Genomic DNA, 26,538 nt, shown 5'->3' with positions numbered 1-26,538 from the left:
AAAAAAAGAACATTGGCACAAACCTAGCCTGTATGTATTTTTTGTATGTCATCGAGAGTATTTAAATGATTTTCAATCAGAAAAAAAACTTGCGATTAAAATGCGATTAATCGCGAGTTAACTTAGGCATTGATGCAATTAATCGCAATTAAAAAAATTTAATCGATTGACAGCACTAATATATATATATATAAATAAATAAACATCTCAGACCAGAAGAGTGCAGCCGTAGGAACTAAGTTCCTGTAAAGAACCTTGAACCTCCCAGGCTTCAGTTAGAGGTACCAAGCTCTAGATAAAGAAGCTATCCAGATACAGAACAAAGTTACCCATCAGAAAGGGATGCATAACTTGATCTCTTTAGCAAAACATCTGTAATTTTTTTTTTGTAACAACAATGGTGGTTCCATCCTTGTTCACGAGCATAAAAAGAAAATCTGGGAAGCTGATTGTTCATGAGAGGAAAAGTTCACATGAAAGCTGATTTAAAAAAAGTGTTCTCATCACCCAGTTTTCACCTTAACCATTTTCCCCAAAGGCTAAAAAACACCTTAAACAATCATACAAATTTTTCTGCACGTTTTTTTTCTTAAAATTTTGTCATTCCAATAAAGCTTTTCCAATGTGATATTTGAAACAACATATTAGAAAAAGCTGATAGAGACACACCTACTAAGAACAAGGAACAGACCATTCTGAAAGCAACCACATATTTGGTTTAGCTTGTAAAAAAAAAAAAAAAGGAAGATGGTCAAATCAATACTCAATGGTATTCTGCAACTGTAAATCTACTAAGATCTAAACAGACAGATCTTTTTAATTCATTTAAGTTTATTTATATTACACCAGTTCACTACTTATGTCTATCTGACCTTTATAACAAATGAATAGAATTTATACAGCTCTATCAAGTCATACAGATTCTCAAAGGGCTTTACGCTATAGCATCATTCTGCCTATGTTATGCAAAGCTTCTGGAGATAACGGCACACTCACATCAACATGTGACATGGGGGGGCTAAAGACAGCTATGGTACCCATAAAGCCTTGGTCTCCCCAACAGACCTCGTGTCACTGAGAAACCTATTGTTGTACTGTCATACTGTTTTCCAAAATCTGGAAAAAGGAGGCTGAAGAAGATGTGATACCTGGTTTGAGGTCCCCCCTCCAACGGGACAAAACTATGAATATGCAGCTGACTGTTAGTTTGTGTTTGCAAGTGACAAAATCTGCACAAATTAAAAGTGTGGGAATACAATGCACTGTATTTAATGTTCGAACTTGAACATGAAATTATGAGGTTATTTCATAACCTTCTTTTCCCTATTTTACTAAACTCCCAAACTTCGTTTTTTTTTTTCTTTTCTTTTTTTTTTTTGCTTTATTCGTTTAAATCGCTCTTTGTAAAGTGAATTTTTTAGCTGTGTTTCTTTCATTCCCGCTTCAGGTGGAGCAGCTCCTTGCATACCCATCTTTTCCTGGTTATCTCTTACCAAACACATGCACTCCTCAGGCTCAAACCCAGCTGCTTTAGCCATAGGGAGTTTCCATTTTCCCTTAAATATAACATAGCTGTGTTCTGTTTGTGTATTTGATATGTTCATACCATTGCTGTCATATAAGTGGCTATATATAAACACTTGAATGGCATAGCAAAGAGAATCAGTCTGAAAGTAGTAGCTACAGGCTCAACCATGCTGTTGCAGACACCGTTTCTGCTATTACAAGACATAATCTTACCTTTTTACTGAGTTGGTTAAAGGGGAAAAAGTTGAAATGTCAGCTCCTGTGACAAAGATACCCTTTGGTCTGCAAGGATGAAGGGTTTGGCTCTGGGTGTCTGATTAAGGAAAGAGCAAGTTAGTTTTCTGAGTTTGCAAATGACATTTTTTTTTAGTTTCTATGAGCATGTTTTTGTTCGTGGGTTAATGTACTAGCTACCAGTGTGGCTAATGGAGCACAGAAAAGAACATGCAGCCCTGACAAAATGATTTACCAAAATACAATTTGTCTTTCCGTCTCATGTCTAGTTTCTAAAAGTTTGCATTCACTCATCCTTAACACAGATGGTCCTAATCCTCCTCTTGTCATGCATAATTTATAATAATTCACAAAAAAAAGGAAAGTTTGCTCATCTTTCATCCACTAGAAAGCAATTATACCATACCAGGTGTAGGGAGGAAAACAAAGAGATTATATGATGATTATTAAGGAGGAACCTGGGTCACTATAGGGATTTAAATGGAAAATCTGAGCCCTAGGGTGATTCCCAGGATTAGCATATGCAGAAGCGCCATATTTTCACCCTGCATTTGTTTTTGTGCGTGGGTGAAGATGGGGTGTATGATATAAAAGCCCATCTGCACTCGCTCAAGTGTGATATTGCTCTTCATCTCTTAATTAGAACACTTGCAATGCTAAAAGCTCTGCTTGGACATACAGAAAATGAGTGATTTTAGCTTTATAGAAATGCAGCATAGAAAAAGTGGGATGAGTGGTTTTCTTGTTTACCTTTTAATGGTATACTAGTTTATTCTAAATGCAATATTCCAGTACTCATATTTGATTCATTTGTTCTACTTTGTCGCTCTTGGGTAAAATTTGACTTCAGAGGCTCTGGAATAGTGAACTTAGCAAATACTAACACTCAAATAAAAAAAAAAATAAAAATAAATCACACTGGAGAAAAAAAATTAATCAACATGACATTTCAATAACAAAAGCATAGGAAGGTACTGTAGAGTCATATGACCATAACATGTTCTTCACTTTAAACCAAACATGGATGTATAATTGAAGTCTGCATAGTCTATTCAGTAAAACATTAAACTTTAATGGAAATTATGGATTTGTTATAGACCCACCCACCCTTATACAAAAAAAAAGCAAACAAATCATATCATGAAGAACAAAGATCACACCTTACATGTCAAAATCGGCAGGGAAACATGTATGTAGTCTTATGCACTGCATTCAAAAGAAACCCTTAACACCACACTGCTCCTTGAGCACCGCACAATGGCAGCCCACTGCTCCCCAAGCTGATGGGTCAAAAGAGAGTGAAATTTCCCATTATAAGACAATAAAGAGATTTACAGAAGAAAAATGGGCCAGAAAGTCTAAGCTAATAATCACAAAGGACACTCTTTGTATAATGATTATGTCTAGCAGGGACAGGGATGCTGCTTGGATTAAACAGAAACATGGATGGATTCTGGCAGAAAACCTGTTGAAGGCTTCCTAATTTCTTATTAGGACAAACCTTAAAACCAGAGCTCAATGGAATGGTTAAGCTCAAAGCATGTTCTTGTGTTAAAATGTGCCTTTCAAAGTCCAGACTAAACGTAAATGAAGGCGAGGGACATCTTGTAAAATTACTGTTCACAGAAATCGAGCAGAAGTTTAAGCCATTTTTCAAAGGAGAAAAATGTCAGTCTGTAGCTGTGCAAAGCTGGCACAAACCCCAAAAGGCTTTCCTTCTCTTTTCACCCAACAATTATACACTACTTCTGTGAGTCCATCTCATTGAAAAAGTAGATATGTCTAAGTATTTGTGATCTCATAGGACAATTTAAAAAGTTTGAGGGTTTAAATGTTTTTGCATGGCTGATCTTTCCTTCTGAGCTTGGCTCATGATGTTGGTTTAACCAATCAGACAGACGTCATTTGTTTTGTGAGGTAAATAACAACCTCGATAAACCCGAACATTAACCCACCTACATGCACACATTCAAAGAGGCGTATGTTGCAGTTGAGTTAGCACAAGCATGAATGCCATCCGTTGTGTGTCAGGGGAGTCTTTGGAGAGCGGCTCCACCCCGACATTGATGAATGATCTGTCAAGACCGTGTCCCACTCATGCCCACCTCCTCTTTACTCAGGAGAGGGACGAGAGAAGGGGAGGGGACAGAGGTTATCTCTGCAATGGTTCCTGATGTGTGGGTGTTTGCCTGCCTTGCTGAGTGTGTATTATTTTGGCAACCCTTGGCCAACCATGTGAATGGCATTGCAGAGGCATTACACGTGTCAGTGGTTTGAGGTCAGGGTGTGGGTGAAATGGCAAGCAGTACAGGGTTAAACACTCTGACCTCAGAGAAACCTTGAGGGGCACCCAGCTGTTTTAATGGGAAAAATCTATGATCCGTTTCCGATTCCGACCAGAAAACGTATTACAGAAACAACACAAACCTGTCATTTCCATGCTGTTTGTGATCAGGTGGTTTTGCTTGAGTAAGTAGAATAACGCTTATTTTGAACCCTCCTATTTAGAGGACGGCTGATTTAGCCAACAGAACTCAGCGGTGGCAATAAACTTAGTCTACTCGCTGCAATAATGACATTCCACATATTCAACCAAAGAAAATCACTACTTTCAGCACCATCCCAGGGTGGTTTCTGTGGCAACCACCATGCATTAACAGATTTTTCCACTCAGATGCCATTCGGGGTGCAGCTTGTTGCCGTCATTAAACCACTATTGCCACGGCCTTCATCTTTCAACAGGAGTTTAGCCCTGCGAACTCCCAGATCCATTTCCAAACTCTAATTTTCTGTGATTGGCTGTGTGTTTATGTAGTAATGATGTAAAACTGTGGAGGCAAAGTGCAACCAAGCACAACTACAAGTAATAAAATACTTGAAAGTTGAATTAAATAAGACATGTGGATGTTTTTCACATGTATCTGCTGCATGTTGACCTTTAAGCTTGAGACATTAAAAAGGGGGAGGAGAAAAGATAAAGAGGCCTACACAACACCTTCTATATAACAGTCAAATAAGATAGAGGAGATGTAAGAGGTTGCTTTCGCCAGCACGCTCTCGGTCTCCTTCTAAACCCTCCCTTTCTCAATCTGTTCCTTGATTACTTTTTAATGATTGCTGCAGCCTAAGACGAATGGCTGTGTTAAATGAGCAAATTAGACAAGGGAGCTGAGTGCAGTAGCATTTGTTAGAGCAGGAGTAATGGATCGGGTAGCCATTGTTTACTCTTCTCCATTCACCAACCGGCCCACTATTGTATTGTGCAGGCTCAGAGCAGTGACAGTAGCACTGCAGGACAGTGTTATAGATGATGTTGCACGTAAACTTTTTGACCACATTGTAGAAATTTAATTATAGGATATTATTTCCCTCTTCCTTTGCTAGGAGTTTATTGATTTGACATTCTTCATTGCGAAAATGTTGCAATGGATCTTTGGAAACACTCGGATGCATTTCATTGCACATTTGTGTTAATTTATTGTCATTTGATTATGCCGTGTTAGTAATGTCTTTAAAATTTGTCATATCTCACACAGACAGTGATGGCTGCATTGGTTTTCACTGCTGCTGTCCCTGTTAGCAGAGAATAGTTTATGGTTTTATCAAAAGCACCAAAGCAGCGCCGGACCAACATACTTGAGTTCAACTATTTGTATGATGCTAAATGAAAAAAGCAGGGGTCACCAAGGTGGTGCCCCCATGCATGAAGGGGCCCTCAGGAGCCTCATGGGGGAGCCCACATCTTCTTCAGAAAACAGCACACCAGTGGGCTAAGATTGAATTTTTTTATTTATTCTTTTATTTTAATCATTTATAGAGCTTTTCATCGCTTTTCATAGGTTTAATCATGTAAAATATTTAAGTATTTATAGAGATTTCAAAATGACAATATAATAAATAAAATTAGGAGTTAAAAGAAACAATGAAAATAAGTTGCTTACAGTAAAGTTGCCTCCCTCTCTCCTTTTCTTTATAATTCCTTCCCTTCTTCCCACCCTCCCTCCCTTCTTTCCTCCCCCCCTTGCTCCCTCTTTCTTTTCCTCCTTCATGCTCTTCCTCCCTCCCTTTTTCTACTTTCCTTCCCTACCTCCCACTCAATAAAAATGTTTATTAGTATGAAGTTAAGGTGAACGCTCATCCCTCCTGCTCATAGGTCAGTATGGGTAGCCCTGCCTATCACTAAGTACCCAGGAAGTAGCCCTCGACCTTAAAAGGGTTGGTGACCCCTACTGTAAAAGGCTCCTCCCTCCCTCCTTCTTTTTCTCTTTCTATCTCTCCCCCCCTCCTTCCTTTCTACTTTCCTTCCCTACCTCGCTCCCAGTATAAGTATGTTTATTATGTATGAAGTTAAGGTAATCTGTCCCTCCCTCCCTCCTTCTATCCCTCTTTCCTCCAGTCCTCAAAAACCTCCCTCCTGTCCTTCTTCCTCCCACCAGCCTATCCTCCCTCCCTCCTTCTTTCTCTCCCTCCCTCCTGCCTTTCTACTTTGCTTCCCTACCTCCCTCCAAATAAAAGTATGTTAATCATGTTTGAAGCTAAGGTAATCTGAACCTTCCTTCCTTCCTTCCTTCCTTCCTTCCTTCCTTCCTTCCTTCCTNATTCCTCCTGCTCATAGGTCAGTATGGGTAGCCCTGCCTATCACTAAGTACCCAGGAAGTAGCCCTCGACCTTAAAAGGGTTGGTGACCCCTACTATAAAAGGCTCCTCCCTCCTTCTTTTTCTCCTTCGATCTCTCCCTCCCTCCCTCCTTTATACTTTCCTTCCCTACCTCCCTCCCAGTCAAAGTATGTTCATCATGTTTGAAGTTAAGGTATTCTGAGCCCTTCCTTCCTTCCTTCCTTCCTTCCTTCCTTCCTTCCTTCCAATAAAAAAATATGTTTATTAGTATGAAGTAAAGGTGAACACTGATCCCTCAGTATGGGTAGCCCTGCCTATGACTAAGTACCCAGGAAGTGCTATTGACCTGCTCTAAAAGGCTCCAAAAACATTGTTGTTAAGTGACTCAGAGTTCCTATTTTGGTTTAGTTTCATCAGACCACATATGTTATATCTAGACCAGATGTCTTGATCATGATAAAGATGTCTTTTTCAATTGTGAGATGAGTGTTTAGTTCCTTTTGGTCCTTGGTGGTGTTAACTCATTGCATTTTTTAACAACTAATTTCTTAAAGTAGCACCTGTGTTTGTGAACCTTTAATGTGCAGTCCAATACTCTATTGTCGAAAAGATTGCAGTGGATTTTTAAATAGTCTTAATGTATTTTACTGGTATTGCAACAAATACCAAAATTATATCACGATCAAATATTTATCTTCACATCTCCCTGAGAGCTAAAAAGCTAAATGAGAGCATCTTAAACAAACATCATTTACACTTCCTTCTCTTGACTGGGTCTTCCTTTTTTTCTAGCTGCCTGCATGAATTGCAGACGTGCGTTGACACCTCAGAGGGGAAAATAATTCCCTTAAATAGCTTCTATACATCTTCTTACTTTTTCTGACTTCATTGTTAAATACCTCATTAATATTAGCAATTGCCAAAGTCTGATTCACTCAGCAAAAGCATCTACATTAAGAAAATAGCTTAGGTATGGAGGGCATATATAATGAAAAATAAATGTAGTATTTAAATTTTCTAAATACCCGGCTACCTGTTAGGGATGATTGAGTAGATAATCAACCATTTGCAGTAACCAGCCAGTTTTCAGATGCTTTTCCTCTTATGCTTTAATGCACATCTCTTTTGATTGGTGCAGAGGCCACAGGAGGTCCCACCCATAAGCAGTGAGTTGTAATGTATGTTTTTGTTCATAGTTTGTTCTTTAAAAAGTAGACATTTAAATGCTATTCATAGCTGTTCTGATGGGAGGCTCTTATCACATTTTTGCAACACAACATGATGACTGCCTCCCAACTTCTTAGGGGGCCTGTGCTGTTGCTGCCACATTAACCACCAACAGCAAGCTCCCCTGCAGGGTCTGTGTAAATCTTCCCATCCCGGGAAGGCTGACCGGGAGTCAGGCTTGGACAGTAAAGGCTGCTCCCCTGGCAGAGATGTGGCCATGGTTGGTACTCTGTGGATATGGGCACTGCTATGGATCATTACATCCCTCAGTGGAGCAGCAGTTGTATGTGTGTATTTGTCTCCTTCTTAAAAAATGAATGAAGGAGACAGCAAACCTAAGAAGGGCCATTAATATTAATGTGATTTTACCTCGTCAAGGGTCCTTTATTTATTTTTATTTCCAGTTCAGTTCAAGGACTGAGTTACTAACTCCCAGCCCACACAGACAGACCATAGTCCAATTTTTTGATGATAATGATATGATAACGCCATTAGCAATGTTCTACTGAGATCAGAGATCAGAACTGGACAATCTGAAGCAACACTGTTACTTTTGGCTCAGGTATTAGCTTAATTTGAGATATATTAAGTATTTTTCAGGTCAGTATTCTTCTCTTGGAGCATATTAATGCAGGCTACCCTTATCAAAAACTTGCCTGTTTAACTTAAGAGGGTTCGATCCATTGTTGAACAGGTCATGTGATGCAGAGCGCTGCTTTGCACCACACTGAGCTCCTTTTGGTTTTCTGATATGGAATTTCATCTAAAGGGATAAATGTGGCTTTATATTTTCTTATAAATAACTCCATAAATTCTCAATCTGCTTGTCTGAAGTGTAGACGGTTTGATCCTGAGTCATGCCCCTAATAATAATAATAATTGAACTTCATTCATCTCAAATTGGAGAAATTCACCCCTGCATTTAACCCATCCCCTTGGGGAGCAGTAGGCTGCCATTGTGCGGCCCCCGGGGAGCAGTGTGAGGTTAAGGGTTAGGTTCTAAACTACTACCTTTATAAAGACACGACATGACATTTTTAAGAAAGTAAAGCTGAAATCATTAGGTCCGACATTAGAAATGATCACTCATCCTCTTTATATGTGTTAAAGTTGTTGACATTATAGCAGACTACACATTTCCCCATTTGATGCCATTTCTAATTAGAAATAATGACAACTGTAGTGTAGGTCAGGGGCTTACATTTACTGCTACATTTTATGCATGTTTAGCTGACAACACTAAAAGTCAGGCTTTTTACCATCTCTGTGCTAAAGGCCATTTCCTTTTAATTAACCTTTGACAAAACTATAAAGTTTTCCATTTTCTAAACAAACAGTGGAAGCCAACATTAAATTCTCATAGGGTGACATGAGCTGAATAAAAATGATGTTTGGCATCTGTAGAGAGTGAGGCCGGTTACGCTATTATTGTACAGTGAGTGCCATTTGCAGAAGCAGCTATTGCTGATCTCCACAGTTCTAGTCAGTTATTATTATTATTATTATTAAAGATGTATGATAGATTGGTTAAGTGTTAGAAGAGTCAAACTGGAAGATTCTGACTTGTTCTCTTATTTAAGATCGTTTGATTTGCTCAGATATGTTTATTTAAAAGTTTGTATCCTCTCTGGTTTTGCATGAGTGTGACTGAGATTAAGAAGCTGCTTTTCTGTTCTTTGGCCAGCTATTAGTCACAGCGGAGTGGATAATCTGTAATGGCTGCTGTCAGAGCTCTGCCGGGGCTCCCGATGATGGGCGCATTGTGACAAACTCGTGCACATCATGTTGAGCCTCCAAACCACAAGTTCAAACTAACTCACATTGATTTGCTTACACATAGAAAATCATCCCTTGGTCTAGAAGCATTAGGACTTCTGACAAGTCATCCAGCAGTTGACGTCATTCTGGCCGCAGTTGACATCTATACAAGTGGGAGAGCTCTTCTTAAATCACTGTTACAGCAGACTGGATCTGACCTGACACTACCAAATAATCTAGTCCATCTTCTCTTTTTCTATGTTTAAGTTCATCTTACTTTGTCTCTCATTCTGTCCATCCATCGATCATTTCATCTGTCTTTCCTTTTAACGAATACATCCGTCTGTTCATCCATCCAGTTGCTTTTTTCCAGCTTCCATGAAATGATCCGCCACATTGTTATATTAACGTCTTTCCTTTTATATTGTGAAAATTGGCTTGAATTATTTAAAGAAATATGAAAATATAAGTTTTCAAAAGTATTTCTTTTTTAACTGATAAGTACTTTCCCTTCTAAAATGCTTCCCACAAGCTGATATTGCTTTGCTTTTCTCTCTGCATGTTTTAGAGCACTGTGGTTGTGGAGAAGTCCATCCAGGACCTCATGAGCCTGATGCAGGATTTAAGTGCTTACTCCAACCAGTTCCTGGAGATGGTCTGTGACAAACTCAAAGAATACAAGGAAATCTGCAACACAGCCTATAGGTAAAACCATCTACATATGGATGCAAACACATGGAGAGATAAAATGAGTGATAAACTGCACAGGACTTGCTGGGAGCCCATCTGGTCTGGGTTAAAGGTCATTCTAGGTCTGTTTTGGGTCCCTGAGCAATAAAAAACAGACCTTCAGACGGTGTAAAATGGTTCCATGTTTTTTCAATGTAGAGATAAAAGAAGTTTAAGGGTACTGAATTATTTTTAAAGCACTTTGTCTCTTTTTGTTGAGTCTTATAAGTTGAATAGTCTGTGTGGTTCATGTGTGTGTCCTTAGGGGGATAGTCCAGTGTGAGGAAAAACTGACGATCAGCGCTTCCTGGGCTAAAGATGAGGACATCACTCGTCTCCTCCAGTCCCTTCCAAACTGGGCGAACATGGCGCTACCCAGACAGACAAGACAGAAAAGGGAAGATGAAGAGGACTTTACACGGTACGCTCTAAAAACGGTTATTAGGACTCATCGGCAGAATGTTATTTAAATGTTATTAAAGCTGATCCCAAAAAAACTCTATCTTAAGAATAATGAGAAAATGTAAAAAATAAGGAAAGTGTATGGTGAACAGAAAGTGGTTTGAGTCTTATCAAAATAGCCTTTGAATGTGCACCGTCTGCAGGGAACAGCGAGGCTCGTTGATGTGGAATAGCAAAGTAAATAAATTGCTTATGTGGCAGAGAAAGCCAATCTGTTCTGTGCACTCTGCCTCCATCTCTGACTTTATTTTTTTATACACAAACATACAGAACAGCTTAAAGATAGCAAAGGCAGGAATACAATCAGTCTGTTTGATATGAGATGCTTTCATCGTCGTGAGACTGGAATAACCACTGCACCTCTCTCAGCCCAGTGCTTTATTTAAGCCCGGTTAATTAGTTAAATGCGCCTGAATGTTAGTCGTTTTTCTTTCTTTTTCTTCCCCATCTGCCATTCAAAGGATCTTGAATTTGTGGGCATCCTGGTGACTCTGGAGGCCAGTCCATATGTCTTGAGTTTGGGTACCATGGTTACCTAATTTTCTCCCCATCTGCCTTTTCTGTTTTCCAGTATCCTTTAACCTCATCAAGCATCTCTATTTTCATCACTCTGTAAAGCTTGTTTAGTTATTTCCTAAAATGTTTTTTTCTCCTCCAACAGTTCAGGATTTCCAAATTCCTTTTTAATTTTGCAATATATATTCTTCCCTGGTGCCGTCCTTGTACTTATTAATCCTCTTCCATTTTTGTTCCTTCTCATGAATCACTGTAAAGGTCAAGGCAATAATTTGCTGCTAGATAGCCAAGCAAATCAGCTTGAGATTATTAGAAACTGTTTTGTAAAAGTTTTCATGAGCTCTCCTGTATTTCAGGAGCCACTCATGTTTTAACCTAATGAATTTAGCTTTCTTTAAAGCAGTTTGACCAGAAATTAATGTCCTTTTAGCCATAAAATATGTCTTTAAGTCTTTAAGTCATATTTAAATGTCAAATCATTCTGGCTTAAACATGTATATAAATGTATTCTTTATCAGACCATATTGTCCCTAAAGTTAGAAAATTTCTATTTAAAAAGAAATCATGTCTTAAAATCTGTGTTGTTTTTTCTTCTTCGTTATTTTATGCAGGCCAGTTAGTTATACGTCAGCTCCTACACCTACATTCGGCCAATCATATATAAACGGCCATCTGTCAATCAAATTTCTTCGGTCATAGGATCTTGATTCATGTGTCGCATCTCATATATGCAACAGTTGAAATAAGAAATAAGAATCATTTACTTCACCATTGAGTTCAGTCCAAGTGTTCAAGATGATGGACATCTGTGTCTTCAGCAGGCGTAGGGCTAACAGAACTGGCAGCGTTGCGAGGCAAGGGCTCAAACATGTACGGCTGTAAGCCTTCTACACCAAACCAAGCTTCTGCCGCCATGGAGTCCTCTTCCACTACAACTTTGTCCCCGCTTTCCTCCTCTGAATAAAAAAATGTATGACGAAAGAGACTCATCCACGACCTCCGACACAAACTCTTGCATGTTTTCGCTGTCCATAGCGTTCCTTGACAGTGTCGTTGCTAAGTGCTACTTGGTCTCAATGTAGTTTCCCATCGGTAACCTACTAGCACTAAGTTGCTAACTGGTTAGCAAGATGCTTCCGAGACACCAGCCACAACCAAATGCTTGCAAAATTTCCGCCACAACAATCACGCCCCCTTGATAATCGACCAATCATATTCACTTTATTCACTCGTGTAAACTCGGGCACCACTTGGGAGAATTCCGAAATGCAACCGTTGGAACAGCTGTTTTCCTATGACTTTAAAGCAGATATTTAAATTGTTAGTAATACCAAAGTCCTGTCATTTAATAACTTGCTAAATTATTTATTCACCTTTAGTCTTTTTAATGGTTTGTATTAATAATGTGTATATAATTTATGAAGTATACAAATTATTTATAAAAATGCCCATAATCAAAATAAATGTCTGAATAATTCTATAAGCAACCATAAATCTCTGTCATTTCAGCGCTGCTTTCGCTAAGGAGTCGGAGGTGCTGACGGGGAACCTGGGAGATAAATTAATCCCTCAGAACGAGATCCTGCGTGACGTCAGCGACCTCAAGGCTCTGGCCAACCTTCATGAGAGCATGGAGTGGCTTGCTGGTCGCCTTAAGGCGTTCTTCACCAACCTGCCTCAGGTGTCCAGTGAGTACATCTGTCTCCTGTTAAACTGGACATCCCCTGATTTATTAATAAACTTAATTTAGGTGCTGAATCTAACTTTTAGAGCACAGAGACAAGCATATGCTATAGTTTTTCTCTTTATGTCTGGAACAATGACACCAACGCAGACATCGGTTGTTTATTCCTTCTACAGAAAACTCCATTTTATTTTTCAAACTGTTTGACTGATTAAAAGCAAACAACCTCTTACCTGTGCAGTTACTTACTTTCCTCTGAGACAGAAAGGTTTTATACAGTTCATGACTGCAGTTAGAATAAAACCAACAGACATCTATTTTACTGATGTTAAGTATCACATTATTATTTTATAGTTTTCCCAAATAATGTCAGATTAATAACACCTGAATGAGGATGAAAGCTTTTCACATTTATGCATGTAGTGTTTCTGTTGCAACCTGTTCCTTATAAGGTTTTTGTTTGAGTTTATGGAAAACACTTATTTCTTTCCTCACTGGAGCTGTGAAAAAGCCCTTCAAATGCTCATACACTACAGGCAGACGAACATCTTTAATCCATGGTTCTTCTTGTGTTCAGCAATATCCCTCAATCACGACTCTAACATTTACTCAGTTCTGAATCATCATCTAGTTATGTGCTATAATCCTATTCTATTCCCCCTTCTGTATTTATCCCATACCTGTAGTCTTAATGTTGATCTTCACTTTTTATATTTAGTTTTTACTTTTAATAAAATGATCAAAATCCCCAGAACTTTTGCATTAAAATAATTTGAAATTATTATTTTTTTCTCCTTAAAATGAGTTTAAAACTTAAAAGTAATTTTTCAGTTAGATAAGAACAAACTTTCTAAGACTTTCTAAATCTAAGACTGTTGAAGCGTTTTTAGACATAAAATTCACAAGCATAGCTTCTTCTGTCTTTCTATGCAGTAATTCAGAGCTTGGTCATTTTGTGTTTCTGTTTCTTGTAGCTTTAAGAGGCCATTTCTGAGTGTATAAGTGTCAAAACAAGGTTGTGCGCATGTTATTACCTCTTTGGTTAATTATGAACTTTAGGAAAGGCCACATATAACAAGAGCTCCTCCTGGGTGAGAGTTTTAAAAGTTTAAAATAATCCTAAAAATAAAAGCTTAACTTCTAATTGTATCCTAAATGACTCTAATATTGCTTATTTGCATGGTGAGTCAGTGTATTTGAGCGACTATAATTGGAAAAAAAAGGCAGTTTACCAAATATGCTTATTGATGCTGGTGCAGTTTCATATTAGGTAATTTTATACTAAATTAAAGGTCAGTTTGAGTCATTTCTGCATTTGACCATCTGTATTTCAGAGTTCTTACTTTGCTGGTTTGTTGTATCACATAATAATCAGTTGATATCGATAATTGTTGACTTTTTTCTTGTTCTTTCTAGAATAAGGACAAGAAGGAAACATTAAACATGTATATATATTTTTAAATTAAAACGATAACCATATTTAATGGTAAACTTTTTGTTCCACCAACTGAGCTTAAAGTATCTTGACTGCAACAATTTAATATACTGAATACTTTCCTCTGCCTACATATCCCAGAATGCTCTGCAGTTCTGGATCAGAACTCAGTGAAATTATAGAACCTGTTAATGATTGTATTTTCTGTTGATATCAATCAAGTGTCTATTGCGATGCATATTGTTATTGTTTATTTCTAACCCAAGTTTCCTTCAATGTTTTTGAGCAATTTGAGCATCATTAAATTTAAATCCACATTTGCAGCATTATCAATGCAATCTTTGGTCGGTAACTTTAGATAAATTTTTTACTCTTGAGATAATGAGATCATTCTTTTTGTTTATACCGTAGTAAATTAGGAAATACAAAATAATCTGCTTAATTAGCTTTGTTAAAGTGTCTGCGTGCCTGGTTGTGTGTGTTGCAGGAGAAGGGGGGCCACAATGGCAGCCACTGAGTGCTTTTAGCTGATTATTACTTCAGTGTTGAAGTGTCCATGAAGTAGGGGTAGATTTGTTTTTGTACTTGGTAGGAGGACACCACCTGCACCAAATAAGCCTTGGCACATCTTAGAATCTCTGTCATAGAGGAAAGTCTTAATTTCAAAACCTACATAGAACAATAAGGTCTTTTAGAACTGTTTCAACAAATAAATGTCCTTCCTTTATACTTTGATCTCTAATTCAAGGTGCTGTTCAAACCTATTTAGGAGAATAGATCCAGACATACACACCTGGTCAAGGCTTTGCCTTTAAATTGTTTTACCCAGTTGAAGGCAAAGCAGTGAATTTGTCCTTTGGAACTGGTGTGAGTCGACAGAAAAGATTCAAATCGATGAGTGAAACCTTAAGCAGGACCCATCTGTGATCAACTCCTGTAGTCTACGATTAGAAGAAACACAAACTGGAGAGTAAGGAAAATTAAATGTTTAAAAAAGTCCATATCTGATAGGACTGCAGATGGTTTTCAGAATTTGGCTTCAACAGCATAAATCCATGGACTGAAGCTGCCATATGGCAGCAGACCAGGCTGCCCATGGCGGCAGGAGGCTAAAGTTTCTTGGCACCATTTTAATAGTTCAGACTAATTCATGTACCCTATCATGATGGAAAAGTTAACTGCTTTTGCAAATATTCTAACCCAGAATGAGTTCCCCAGTAGGATCAGTTTTATTGCAAAAACTGTTTTTTTGTGTTTTTATTTTATTTTTATTTATATGGAACACTCACCTTCATAGTGAATATGTTAAAGCACATGTAAAAAAAACTATTTGGGGCTTTACTGCCATATCTGGGTGTGCTGACAGAAAGAGTGGTACAATATGCACCTTTCTGAGAGGAATAAAGGGTCCTTTAACCTTTATCAGCCTTTGTGTTGACTCTTTGGCTCCAGACTTCTGATTGCTCATTGAACTTGCACTATTTTGCCCCTCCATATCGCAACTTTCCTTCTCGAAATGAAATAATTAAATATGAGATATTCTTATTTGGGTTTGACTTTGTCACTGCCATATCTTTCTTTATATACTTCCTTTCGCTCTCGCACTGACGGCAGCTTTCTTCGTCTCCTCACAGATAAGAATTCAATAAAAGTGCAGGAAAGGGACGTGACATAATTATCATTAATTCCTGCGGGTGGCACTAATGGGAAGGATAGGGCAGTAACTTATCATGCTGGGACAGCCTCCTTATTGTTCATTATTTGGTGTTTGGTGAGCTGATGGCGGACTACATGTGCGTGAGTTTGCTTGGCGGTGTGTGTGCGTGTGTGTGTACATAGCCGTGCGCTGTGAGATGGGACGAGGCTACGGCAGGAGGAAAAACTGGCCACCTTATCTCATCCTCCAACCCACCACCACTGCATAGCTCACATCTATTTCTCTCCAAATTGGATTTTATATTACAAAAGCAGTCAGGTATGAACAAGTCACTTTCCTCTTCTCTCCTTGTTTTACTCTTTTCTTTTTTTTTTCTTTCTTTCTGCTTTTACATTCGATTTCATTTTCTTTTGCTCTTTCCTTTTTACCAGTTTCCCCTACTTAAGAGGGTTTCTTTTCACTATATAAGAAGATTTTTTTACCTCCTGAATTTGGCCACGGCTGTGTGATCTGCCAGATAAGGATGAGAGCATATCAAGTATTTTGACAGCTTCAATATTCTCACTGTGATGAACCAGTTAGTACATGCACATGCAAATTGAATTGAAATTTTTCTCAGACTGGTTAAAAAGGTTTCAAAGGTAAAGAATCTGTACATGTATGATTAGTAATAATGTTTGCATGGTGTTTGTGATTATTTATCAGGGTGGGAAGCCGAATAGAGCCTCATCACATGTCTGCTTGCAGGACTGGACTCATCTAATCTGTTCTCACAATATTTATTCAAGAACACAAAGGCCTGGAAGGCAACATAAGAAGGCGGCCTTGTCTGCTTCACATGGTGCACATGTTTTGAAAGACTCTTAACAGATTGTTTAAAAGGTGTGCATTGTTATGTTTTGCTATTCAGCCTTTTGCAGATCACTGTCAGATTGGTCCAGTGCATTTTCACATACCGTGTTTTCCGGACTATAAGCTGCTACTTTTTTCCCATGCTTTAAACTATGCTGCTTATAAGAAGGTGCAGCTTTTCTGTGGCTTTTTCCTAACCGCCAGAACATGAACTCCCTCTATTGGTCCTATACTGTATGTCATTATAATACAAACTCACAAGTAAATCATATACATACACTCATCCTAACAGCCTGAAATCCAAAAAAATAATTAAAACCCTCAAAAACTGAGAGTAAGCAATTCATCACTTACACAACATAAAATATCTCTACCTCCCCATATAAAAAATAAACTCTTTCAAGCCTGACACTATCTTCTAATAGGCAAACTCTGTCCTAAGACGTGCAGCTACCAGCCCTCTGAATATCAGGTCAACATCTACAGAACCTTTCTCCTTCATTTTATTTCTCCTGCTGAGCCAAATGCTCATTTAACCGCCAGAGGGGGAAGTCAAAGTTGGAAATAAAAGAATAAGGGGTAAATTTTAATTTAGCACAAGAACATGCTAGCAGCATGGAACGGAGAACAAATGTCCCGAATTCAAACATTTTCAAATGTATTTGCTGCATTAAAGCTGCTAAACCAATAGAGACTGCTATCTATCTATCTATCTATCTATCTATCTATCTATCTATCTATCTATCTATCTATCTATCTATCTATCTATCTATCTATCTACTTATCTTCTTTTAGGTCACAACTATATTCAAGCTCTTATAAAATAGAAGTAATAGTATAACATAGAAAATGGGGAATAGATCCGGCTGTAAGAAGACTTTTTCAAGATGTATTTTTTCTGTTTTAGTTGAAGGCCTTTTTTCACTCAGCAGCTCTTTCTATACATGTGTACCTTCGTTCATGCTGTTGGGCTGACTGTCTTTCGGTGGGCGTAGAGGCAGACCTTGAATCGAGTCTTCTGGTTTCAACCACGTAAAGCTGTGGGCATCCCTTTAGCGAGATGCTGTCTTTAGAGTGACTCATCTGAACTATAGCAGGTGCTTTGCTTTCTCCATTAGTTGTGCTCTTTCTCTGCCTTTTTTGACAGGAGGAGTTTATTAGGAAAGTGATCTATTAATGGCAGAGCCCAGAAGGACCAGTTAAAAGTTGGAGATGATGGCCTCATATTGATGTCATCCTCTTTTTGTTTCTGTTGATGCAGTAGCTTTTCATTCTTTCCTGTTTAAAAACTCCATCAGTAATATAAATCATCTAGATTAATTGCCAGTTTTTTAATCCCACTACTGTTCAGCTCAGTTTCCCTGAACAGAAACTTGTGGTTTAGATGCAGATGTTTTACATCCACCAGAGGCAGCAAAATAATTAATGACTCTCTTTATTTTTCAGTCAGTCATTTAGAAATCATTCATTGCATATCCCCTGGAAGACATTTTGATGTTTTGTTTGTTTCATGCTTTCTGTTATAAAGATGAGTATGCATCTTTCAATCTTCTCTGATTAATTTCTTTATTATCACCTAGGCATGTGCTGTATCTTTTCAGTTATGCAGGACAGAGAATGTAAAATAGGGTTTATAACATTAAATATCCCTCACTGTTTGCATGCTGTGTGAAGACTGTATGGCTGAACTTCTCCTTTAATGTCTTCCACCCTCATCCTCTGCAGATGGTAAGCAACAGACGTTTGCCTTAGATGAAATTCAAAAATAATTGGATAAACGCTGAGCACAAACAGACTCTCGCATATGCATGCCTACACTTGTATGCTTGAGAAGAGGCAGGATATGCACATACATATTCTCATGTTAAACCGTGCAGATGAAAACAAGTCATAACTAAGATGGCTGTAATTTGGTTCGAGGGAAAGAAATAAGCATAAAAGACGAGCAGGAAAGTTGTCAGTCAGGACCAATGAGTCGTCTCCTTTTGCCCGTCTGTCCCTGACTCTAATGGTGCCCCCCATGCTGCGACACCTCCCTCACATCATCAAAGCAGCACAGGCCTGCAGCAGTAGGAAACGGAGTGTTTTTTTTTTATGCATTTGTGTGTTTGTGACTGTGCGTTTCATGGATGCCCCCTGGAGAGACCTCCAGCTGTGTATGCCACAGTAATCCTTTTTTTTTTCCTCTGTCAGAGTGACTGATTGTAATGCACACGAGAGGAAACAGGCCTTTGAGTCACTTTCATGCATATGCCCATGTGTGTATACATCGACACTTCATGGGGTAAAAACAGCCGCCGGCTTGTTACACATGTCCTTTCCCACAGATACAACCACAAGCCAAGAGAGGGAAAAGACACACCAAGCCCTGCATAGTTAACAAAGTTGTTTTTTTTTTCTTTCTGTACATGCTTCTGTAACATGCTGTTTAATCTCCAAATCCCAAATGTATTCCTTTTTATACAGCCATCATACTGATAAGCAAGGCAACCAAGTGACAAAGCCTTTGTCTAATACAGTAATGGTGAATCGTTTACCTGTAGCCTCTCCATGGTGGTGTAGACGGGGCTCTAAGGATAATTTGAAAATTTTCTATTTTCAGGGTTTACTGGTAATACAAAAAGGATCTAGAATAAAACTCAGAAATTAGAATAGACAACATTGCTGAGGACTACATACACTCCACTACCTTTCTTTGTAGTCATCCTTGACTGTTAACCATGAAAAGCCTGTCTTTATTTTAGTATGTTGATATCTGGTCTGCACAGTGAAACCTTCTTGCTGCGGCTGCCTTGAAGCAAGAGGGTTCCGGGTTCGACTCCCGGCCTTTTTCTTTCTGCATTGGGTTTGCATGTTCTCCCTGTGCATGTTGGGTTCTCTCCGGGTACTCTGGCTTCCTCCCACAGTCAAAAAACATGAGTGTTAGGTTTATTGGCTTCTCTAAATTCTTCGTAGGTGTGAGTATTTGTTTGAATGGTTGCTTGTCTCTGTGTTTCCCTGCGATGGACTGGCGACCTGTCCAGGGTGTATCTCCAGCTGGAGATTGCTACCAGCACCCCTCGTGACCCCAGCGTGGATAAGCGTGACAGAAAATGAATGGATGGATGGTCTCTGGTCTTAGACGTTTCCAAATACAATTGACAAAGCACAGCTGTTATTGCAGTTTAATGTCCGACTGCTTTATCCATTGCAGAATGAGGTTTTGGTTTGTGTTTGGGATCATTGTCCTGTTGTGTCAACGTCCAAACACCCTGCTCTTTAAAGTGAGCTTTTATCCATTTCATATTATGTTTCCCGTGTTCACAGTAGACAAGGCAAGTTTATTCATATACTCCATTTCAGTGCCAAGATCATTCTAATTGCTCTACATGAGGGAATGAAGAGAACTGCATTGCAGTGGCATAATGGCAAGACAAATACTTGAAGAAAATAAAAGTGAACAATAAAAAGAAGACGATTGTATTAAAAAGGAAAGTTGAACGCTTAAGTAATAAAAAATAAAAATATCTTGGATTGTGTTTAAAAACAGAATGCCTGATAAATTGTTCCAGGTCTGAACCTTATAAGACTCAGATATTTCCTAAATATAGTTTATGTGTTTGCTAATAGTAATTTCAATGTGTACAAGTTGTATTTGTGACATTTTAAGTTCATTTTTATCAAAGTCCCTTCTCGAGTCTCTAGGGCAAAAGTCTGGGTTAATTCTGTAGTCTTTTATTGTCGAGACTAAAGCAAGAGTCTCAAACCTTTGGTGTTAGTAGCCTTTATCTCTAACACTGATGATGAGTGATAACAAATTAAAGTTGTATACACAAGATTTAAAGGACTCATTATCAAAGGCCCCAAATGACATGCATGCCTGTGGCAAGTGCTTTTAAACGTACTACAACTTACAAGTGCTGAAGCAGTACTTGTCAGGGAATATGCAACATAAGCTCCATTCACACTAACCTCTGAAAACCGATTCGTGCCAAGCTTCGATCAGTTAACCGTGCCAAGCTGGGTTCCTTACAACCATTTACACACCACGCTAGCACAGTTCCTTCCCACCTTGTGGTGATCTACGGTACCACTGCTCTCTAAAGAGATAAACAATCAAACCAACATTACAGAGCCTGTTACATTCAGGAAGTTATGTGTTTTTATCATTTTGATATTTCCTTGTTTGCGGAGAGAGTCAGCTGAAGAAGGCAGCCTTTGGTGAATTTATTTGACAGAGTCGGATTTTGGGAAGTGGATACGACAAACAATAGTTTAATCAGAGCTTTCAGACGCAGGAAACAGCATCAAACATTTAGGCGCATCACACTGCTAAGCAGAATGATCACTGGGAATCATTTTGCAAGGTAGTAAAGCTTGTATTTTTATGAATGTTAGAAGTTTGTCGGAAGTTTTTAGTTTATAATGAAGGCTCACTTTAAGGAGATGACACAGCCTTCTCTTGCACTGTTTGTTATCTGAGAACCGAGCTTGAACCTAACCGTGCCGAGCCCTACTGATGAACTAGTACCATGTTAGCGCAGTTCCGTTGTGTCTGGAGTGGTCCGGTTCAATTTATGTGTGATGTTTACATTCAATAGTTATCTCAGTTTTCGTGCTCGGCGCCATCTGGACACGGTTTTAAAAGGGTAATGTAAATGGGGCTATAGAAAAAACCTGTTTCCTATGGAATGATTACCTGAATTAGTTGCAGCCGAAACTGAAAAAACATCACTATTTGCAGAAAACGATTGTGTTACAATTACTTTTTTGTGCTTTGTTTAACTGAATACCAGAGTTGTTACAGTGTTTGCAAAAAGGATATTCATGATGCTTTTTACTTTGTTTTCATTCCATTCTTTTAGCCATTTTAGCGCTTTTACTTTGTGTTTGGTTCTTAATCAGTCAGCCAGAAATTGTACACAGCTTCAATTTAATATAAGTAAAATAAATCAATGACTTTGTACTTTTCTCCCTTGAGAAAAGTTTTTTTTTTCTTCTTTCAAATTAGAAAGTTTGTTGTTGGTCTTCATTCAAATTTAGTTGAAGTTTATTTTTAGTAAAATTTTCGATGGCAGTTTTAGCTGTTTTTCATAATGCATCATCTTGTAGTTTTCATATGTTGACAGAAACTAGACACTTGTCTAGGTTCAGTAGAGATAAAGTGCTTCACTGCCTGTACCTCCACCAAGTAATCAAATAGGATTGTACTGCATGATTGTGTCGTCCCACACAGTGCGCATACGCATCATCCCCAGGTTTACTCAAGGAGACTGTTAATTTGCATGTAAGCCTACACTTACATACATTGGACACAGTCATGCATTCAGGCCAACACATCACAGTCGAGGCTTTAATGAGCAACAGTATTCGCTGCTTTTTATCTCTGTGTGTCAGATACACAAACTATAAGAGCAGCAGTCACCGGTCTGTCACTCACAGCATTGGCTGTGTTTGCTTTGTTGATTGGAAAGTCGGCGCATACACCTCACTGCTGTTTTCTCAAACCATCCGTTTCTTATCTTGTAGAAGATTCATTTAAAGTAACTGCAGTAATACACTAAAGCCAGCAAAATTTATGAAACACATGCAAATTGGGATTTGATTTGCTCAAGGTTATATTCACCATCCAAAAGCAGCAAAATGGTGGACAAAACCTTTGAATAAGAAAATACCATCAGAAAGAAAGGACTGTGGCAGTGTAGTACAATGTTTTTATTTCGTTTTTTGTATGTATACAGAGAACATAAGAGCTCTACATGAGAACATGTAACAGCTCTCTTTTGTCCAATGACATAGAAAGACTCAATGTCCTTGGATACTATTATTTCAGCGATGCCTTACCTTACTTTTTTTACTGTAACATACAGAGACATTTCACCACATAAACCAAGCTTAAACAGATGCTTTTATTACAAAAAAGATTTCTTTTACATGAGTTACATGGCTTTCATGGGCCATTTATAGAGCATAGCTGCCCTATTGCTAAGGAATCGATGCAACCATCTCTCAGATATTTCAGGAATAGCAGAGTAACACCCTATGCAGTGCTGAGCTGTCCACAGATAATGGTGATTCACCCCCCACGTCATGAAGTCTACTTGAAACTCAATGTGAACTGACAGCTTGAGCTACTTGTCAGATAAACTTAACCAATAATTATCTGACTTCCTTTATAACACTGATTGAGAATTGAAATGTGTTACTTAATTATGAAGAAATAAGATAAATGGATGAAGTCAGGATTAAAGATTGTTAAATATGGCACAAAAAGGAAGAAATTTATTCTTTTGGCAGCCATTCTTAGAATAGAATAGAATAGAATAGATAGAATAGAATTAAACTTTTTTTCCATTACATTGTCAAGTACAAAACAAAGAAATTCACTTTACGTTTAACCTGTCTCTTTGGGGAGCAGTGGGCTACCATTTTGCGGCGTACAATGAGCAGTGTGGGGGGTTAAGGGTCTTGCTCACAGACCCAGAGTGCAGGCTGCGGGGATCGAACCTGTTACTTGCAACCTTCTCAGAAGCGTATTGCTCTAACCACTAGGCCTACTACCCCCAATAAAAAGTCCCATCCACTGTAGTGTTATGCAATATTACTTGGTAGACTTGCTACAAATTTTCACAATTTTTTCACTGCCTGCCAACCGATCCTCAAAACTCTTTCATGTAACGACTACTTTATTCCACTGCACCCAAAAGTAAAAGGAGAATACCTCAGACACCAAGCTGGTGGTGCTCCGGATTAGATCGTATCCGCTGCAGTCAGTAATTACTTTGAGAACGTTGCCATTGGTCTTGGTCAGCTGGGTTTTATAAAGTTGACGCAGCCATATACAGGGACCTTTTATAGCACTCCATGCTTCCCTCTGTTGACAGGTTTTATGGAGATACTGATTTGATTTCCCAGCAGGACTTGGCACCTTAACACAACCTTCACAAATAGAACTTCCTGCGTTAATGTATGTCCATGATCTGATTATACTAGCAAACTCGCCTTAACGAAACTCCACAAAGTATATATGTTTTTTTAACAAGGTGAAGATCTGTAAAATAACAAAGTAGATACATTGAAAGCTGCTACGAAATCAAATTGGACTTCTGAGGTCAAACCAGTATTCAAATTGAAACGAATTTCGGAAATAAATCATTTTGATGGCGTTCTAATTGAGAAGCACCTGTCTATTTAAATTAGCAATTAGGACAGAATGCCATATCATTGTAGGCTTTACTTACTATTTCTGCGGCCTTAGCCATAGATTCATATGTGACTGTGTGTATGTGTGTGTTGGTGTGTGTTGATTTGCACCGACTTGCACTCATGTGTGACCTTCGGAAGGACAGAAAGAATAAGTAGGGAGGTGGCTTTGACTGCGGCACATCGATCCTGGACCCCTGCATTCCTCTGCTCAACAGTCACTCCCTCACACACTCACACACACACTGAATACACATCCACACACGCCTCATTGGCCAAATAGACTTACATATGAGTGACGGGGCCAATTTCTCTCCTTTTCCCCCCTCTTGGTAATTTATGGCCATTGATCTACCCTGCGCTAAATTTATATATATACTCATCGTGCTCTAAGGTTCTCTCACTTTCACACAAGCACAATCGGCTCTTTTGTGTCGCTTACAATGCCGTACAGTGACACATGCTCCTGCTGCCTCAGCACGAATTGTGCAAAGAAAGTATAGGAACATGCTGAAGGACTCAGTAAGGGTGAAGCTCAGTTTAGCTATGCACATGTGAAAATGAGCTGGAGTCATTAACACTATGAAATGCATATTAGAGTAAACTGCATTAAATATCAAAATCCTTTCTGGGGAACAAGTAGTCTTGAAGAGTTCCTTCTTAATGTTATTCATCCTCAGCTGTTTAAGTTAATTTGATTACCTACCCCTTCCTGTTTGCTTGTACCCAGGTGCCTCTCCATCCCCAGCAGACAGCCAGGTGCTTGGTGACGGCGAACGCAGCCGGGAGCAGATTCTACTCACTCTGAGCGATTTGTCTCGGGGGTTCCAAGATATTGCTGACCGTTGTCTCTTGGTTTTACATCTGGAAGTCAGGTAGGAATAGAGACTGAGGAATGGTCACCTTTATTATGGTATTTCATATTGGTTTCTTTTTTTCTTTTAGTTTCAGGTAAATTTTGAGCTATAATTATGTATTTGAGTTCCTTTTGGAAAGGCTAAATCCAACCAGGGCCGTTGCATAGGCTGTATGAGCTGTGCAACTGCAGAGGGCCTTTAGTTGCTTAGGGGCCTCAACTGCAATTTTTTTCCTTTTTATTATAAATGCATTTGTTATATGTTATTGCATCTGTTTCTTTTCAGGACACAGAAATGTAAAAGAAACATAGAATAAATGTAGCTATTTATTTTATGTTTGCTATGTCATAACACCTACTTTGAAGAAAGAGGTGTGAAGCTAACATAAGAGAACACAGCTGGTTTCATAAATCTGGTTCTAGGATAGGAAAAAATAAATAAAAAGAAGCGGGAATTCAATATGTCACCTCGATATGAATTAATTATCCCTATAAAGTGGTTCATCAGACTCTCATGAAACGTTTCTGTGAAGTGTGCACAGTCTGGTGAGTCCGTCTCATATTTTAGAGGTACTTTGAAGTGAATAGGTTCTGTATAGTTTTAATGAAATAAGAAAGAGTTTTAAGCTACTTTTGTAAGAGATGTCAAGATACAACAAATAAAGTGACTGAGCTGATTAAAATATCAACAAGTTATAGCTGAGTAATTTATTAGTCTCTTGTTGAATTTTGCGCTGATCTCTAACATAATATCTGCAGTCATAGTTAATTTTAGTTGTCAGTGGAAACTGTTTTTAGATCACAGGTGTCCTGCTAAAAATTCTCTCCCTGCCATGCTCTCACTCCCTTTTAGGAGTACATTCATACTTAGGATTTTTGGCATGTATATAATTTGTCACATGCACATTGAAGCAACAGAAAGTACAAGTAAAAAAACAAAATACCAAAATGGCTACAGAGACGAAAGGAATTTGATCATTTTGTCTTTCACTTTTGCTCCCCTCATTTCTACATCATACAAGCCGATGCTGTACAGCTAGCATCTACCGCGGAGAGGTACGGGAGGGGCAGTGAGGTAGCAGCTGCTCACAACCTGAGCAATCTCTGAGATTTATGAAGAAAAACCTAAAACCACAGAAATCGAATGACGGAAAACTTTAAATCATTAATTTTTTTTTCAATACTGGGGAAAATAGGGAAACCAGTAACCAGCCAGTACCTTTGTAAAAAAAACTACACTATAAGTAGAAAACACAGCTTTATCAGACGATATTGTCCCAAAATTTAGAAAATTTCTATATATATATAAAAAAAAATCCTTTCTTAAATCTGTTGAGTTTATTTTGTAATCTTATGCAGGCCAGTTAGTTATACGTCAGCCCGTACACCTAAATTTGGCATATCATATATGAACGGTCATTTGTCAAATAAATATTTCGGTCATAGCATCTTGATTCATATGTCGCAGCCAATATACGCGACATACAGTATAATGGTTGAAATAAGAATCATTTACTTTACCATTGAGCTAATGCCCCAGTGTTCACGGGGATGGACGTCTGTGTCTTCGGCAGGCGTAGAGCTAACAGAACTGGCAGCGTTGCGAGGCGAGGGCTCAAACATGTACGGCTGTAAGCCTTCTACACCGAACCAAGCTTCTGCTGCCCTGGCGTCCTCTTCCACAACTTCTTTGTTCCCTCTCTCCTGCTCTAAATAAAAAATGTATGATGGAGGAGACTCTTTCTCGACTTTCGACAGAAAACTTTCCTCCTCTTGCATGTTTCCACTCTCCATAGCGTTCC

General features: G+C 38.6%; 1 protein-coding gene across 1 annotated transcript in view; it reads left to right on the top strand.

Moving 5' to 3' along the window:
- The window catches only part of LOC107103977 (exocyst complex component 4-like), a 61,105-nt gene that overhangs the window by 11,727 nt on the left and 22,840 nt on the right, over positions 1-26,538 (top strand). Inside the window, exons 3-6 of the mRNA XM_015403855.1 lie at positions 9,932-10,068; positions 10,358-10,513; positions 12,580-12,758; positions 24,611-24,755. Coding sequence (XP_015259341.1) covers positions 9,932-10,068; positions 10,358-10,513; positions 12,580-12,758; positions 24,611-24,755 — 617 coding nt within the window. The remainder of the gene's footprint in view (positions 1-9,931; positions 10,069-10,357; positions 10,514-12,579; positions 12,759-24,610; positions 24,756-26,538) is intronic.

This window comes from Cyprinodon variegatus, unplaced genomic scaffold, assembly GCF_000732505.1.
Source record: "Cyprinodon variegatus isolate N-32 unplaced genomic scaffold, C_variegatus-1.0 Scaffold1581, whole genome shotgun sequence".
Lineage (NCBI taxonomy): Eukaryota > Metazoa > Chordata > Actinopteri > Cyprinodontiformes > Cyprinodontidae > Cyprinodon > Cyprinodon variegatus.
Note: the sequence above shows the minus strand (reverse complement) of the source record. Positions and strands in the feature narration are given on the sequence as shown.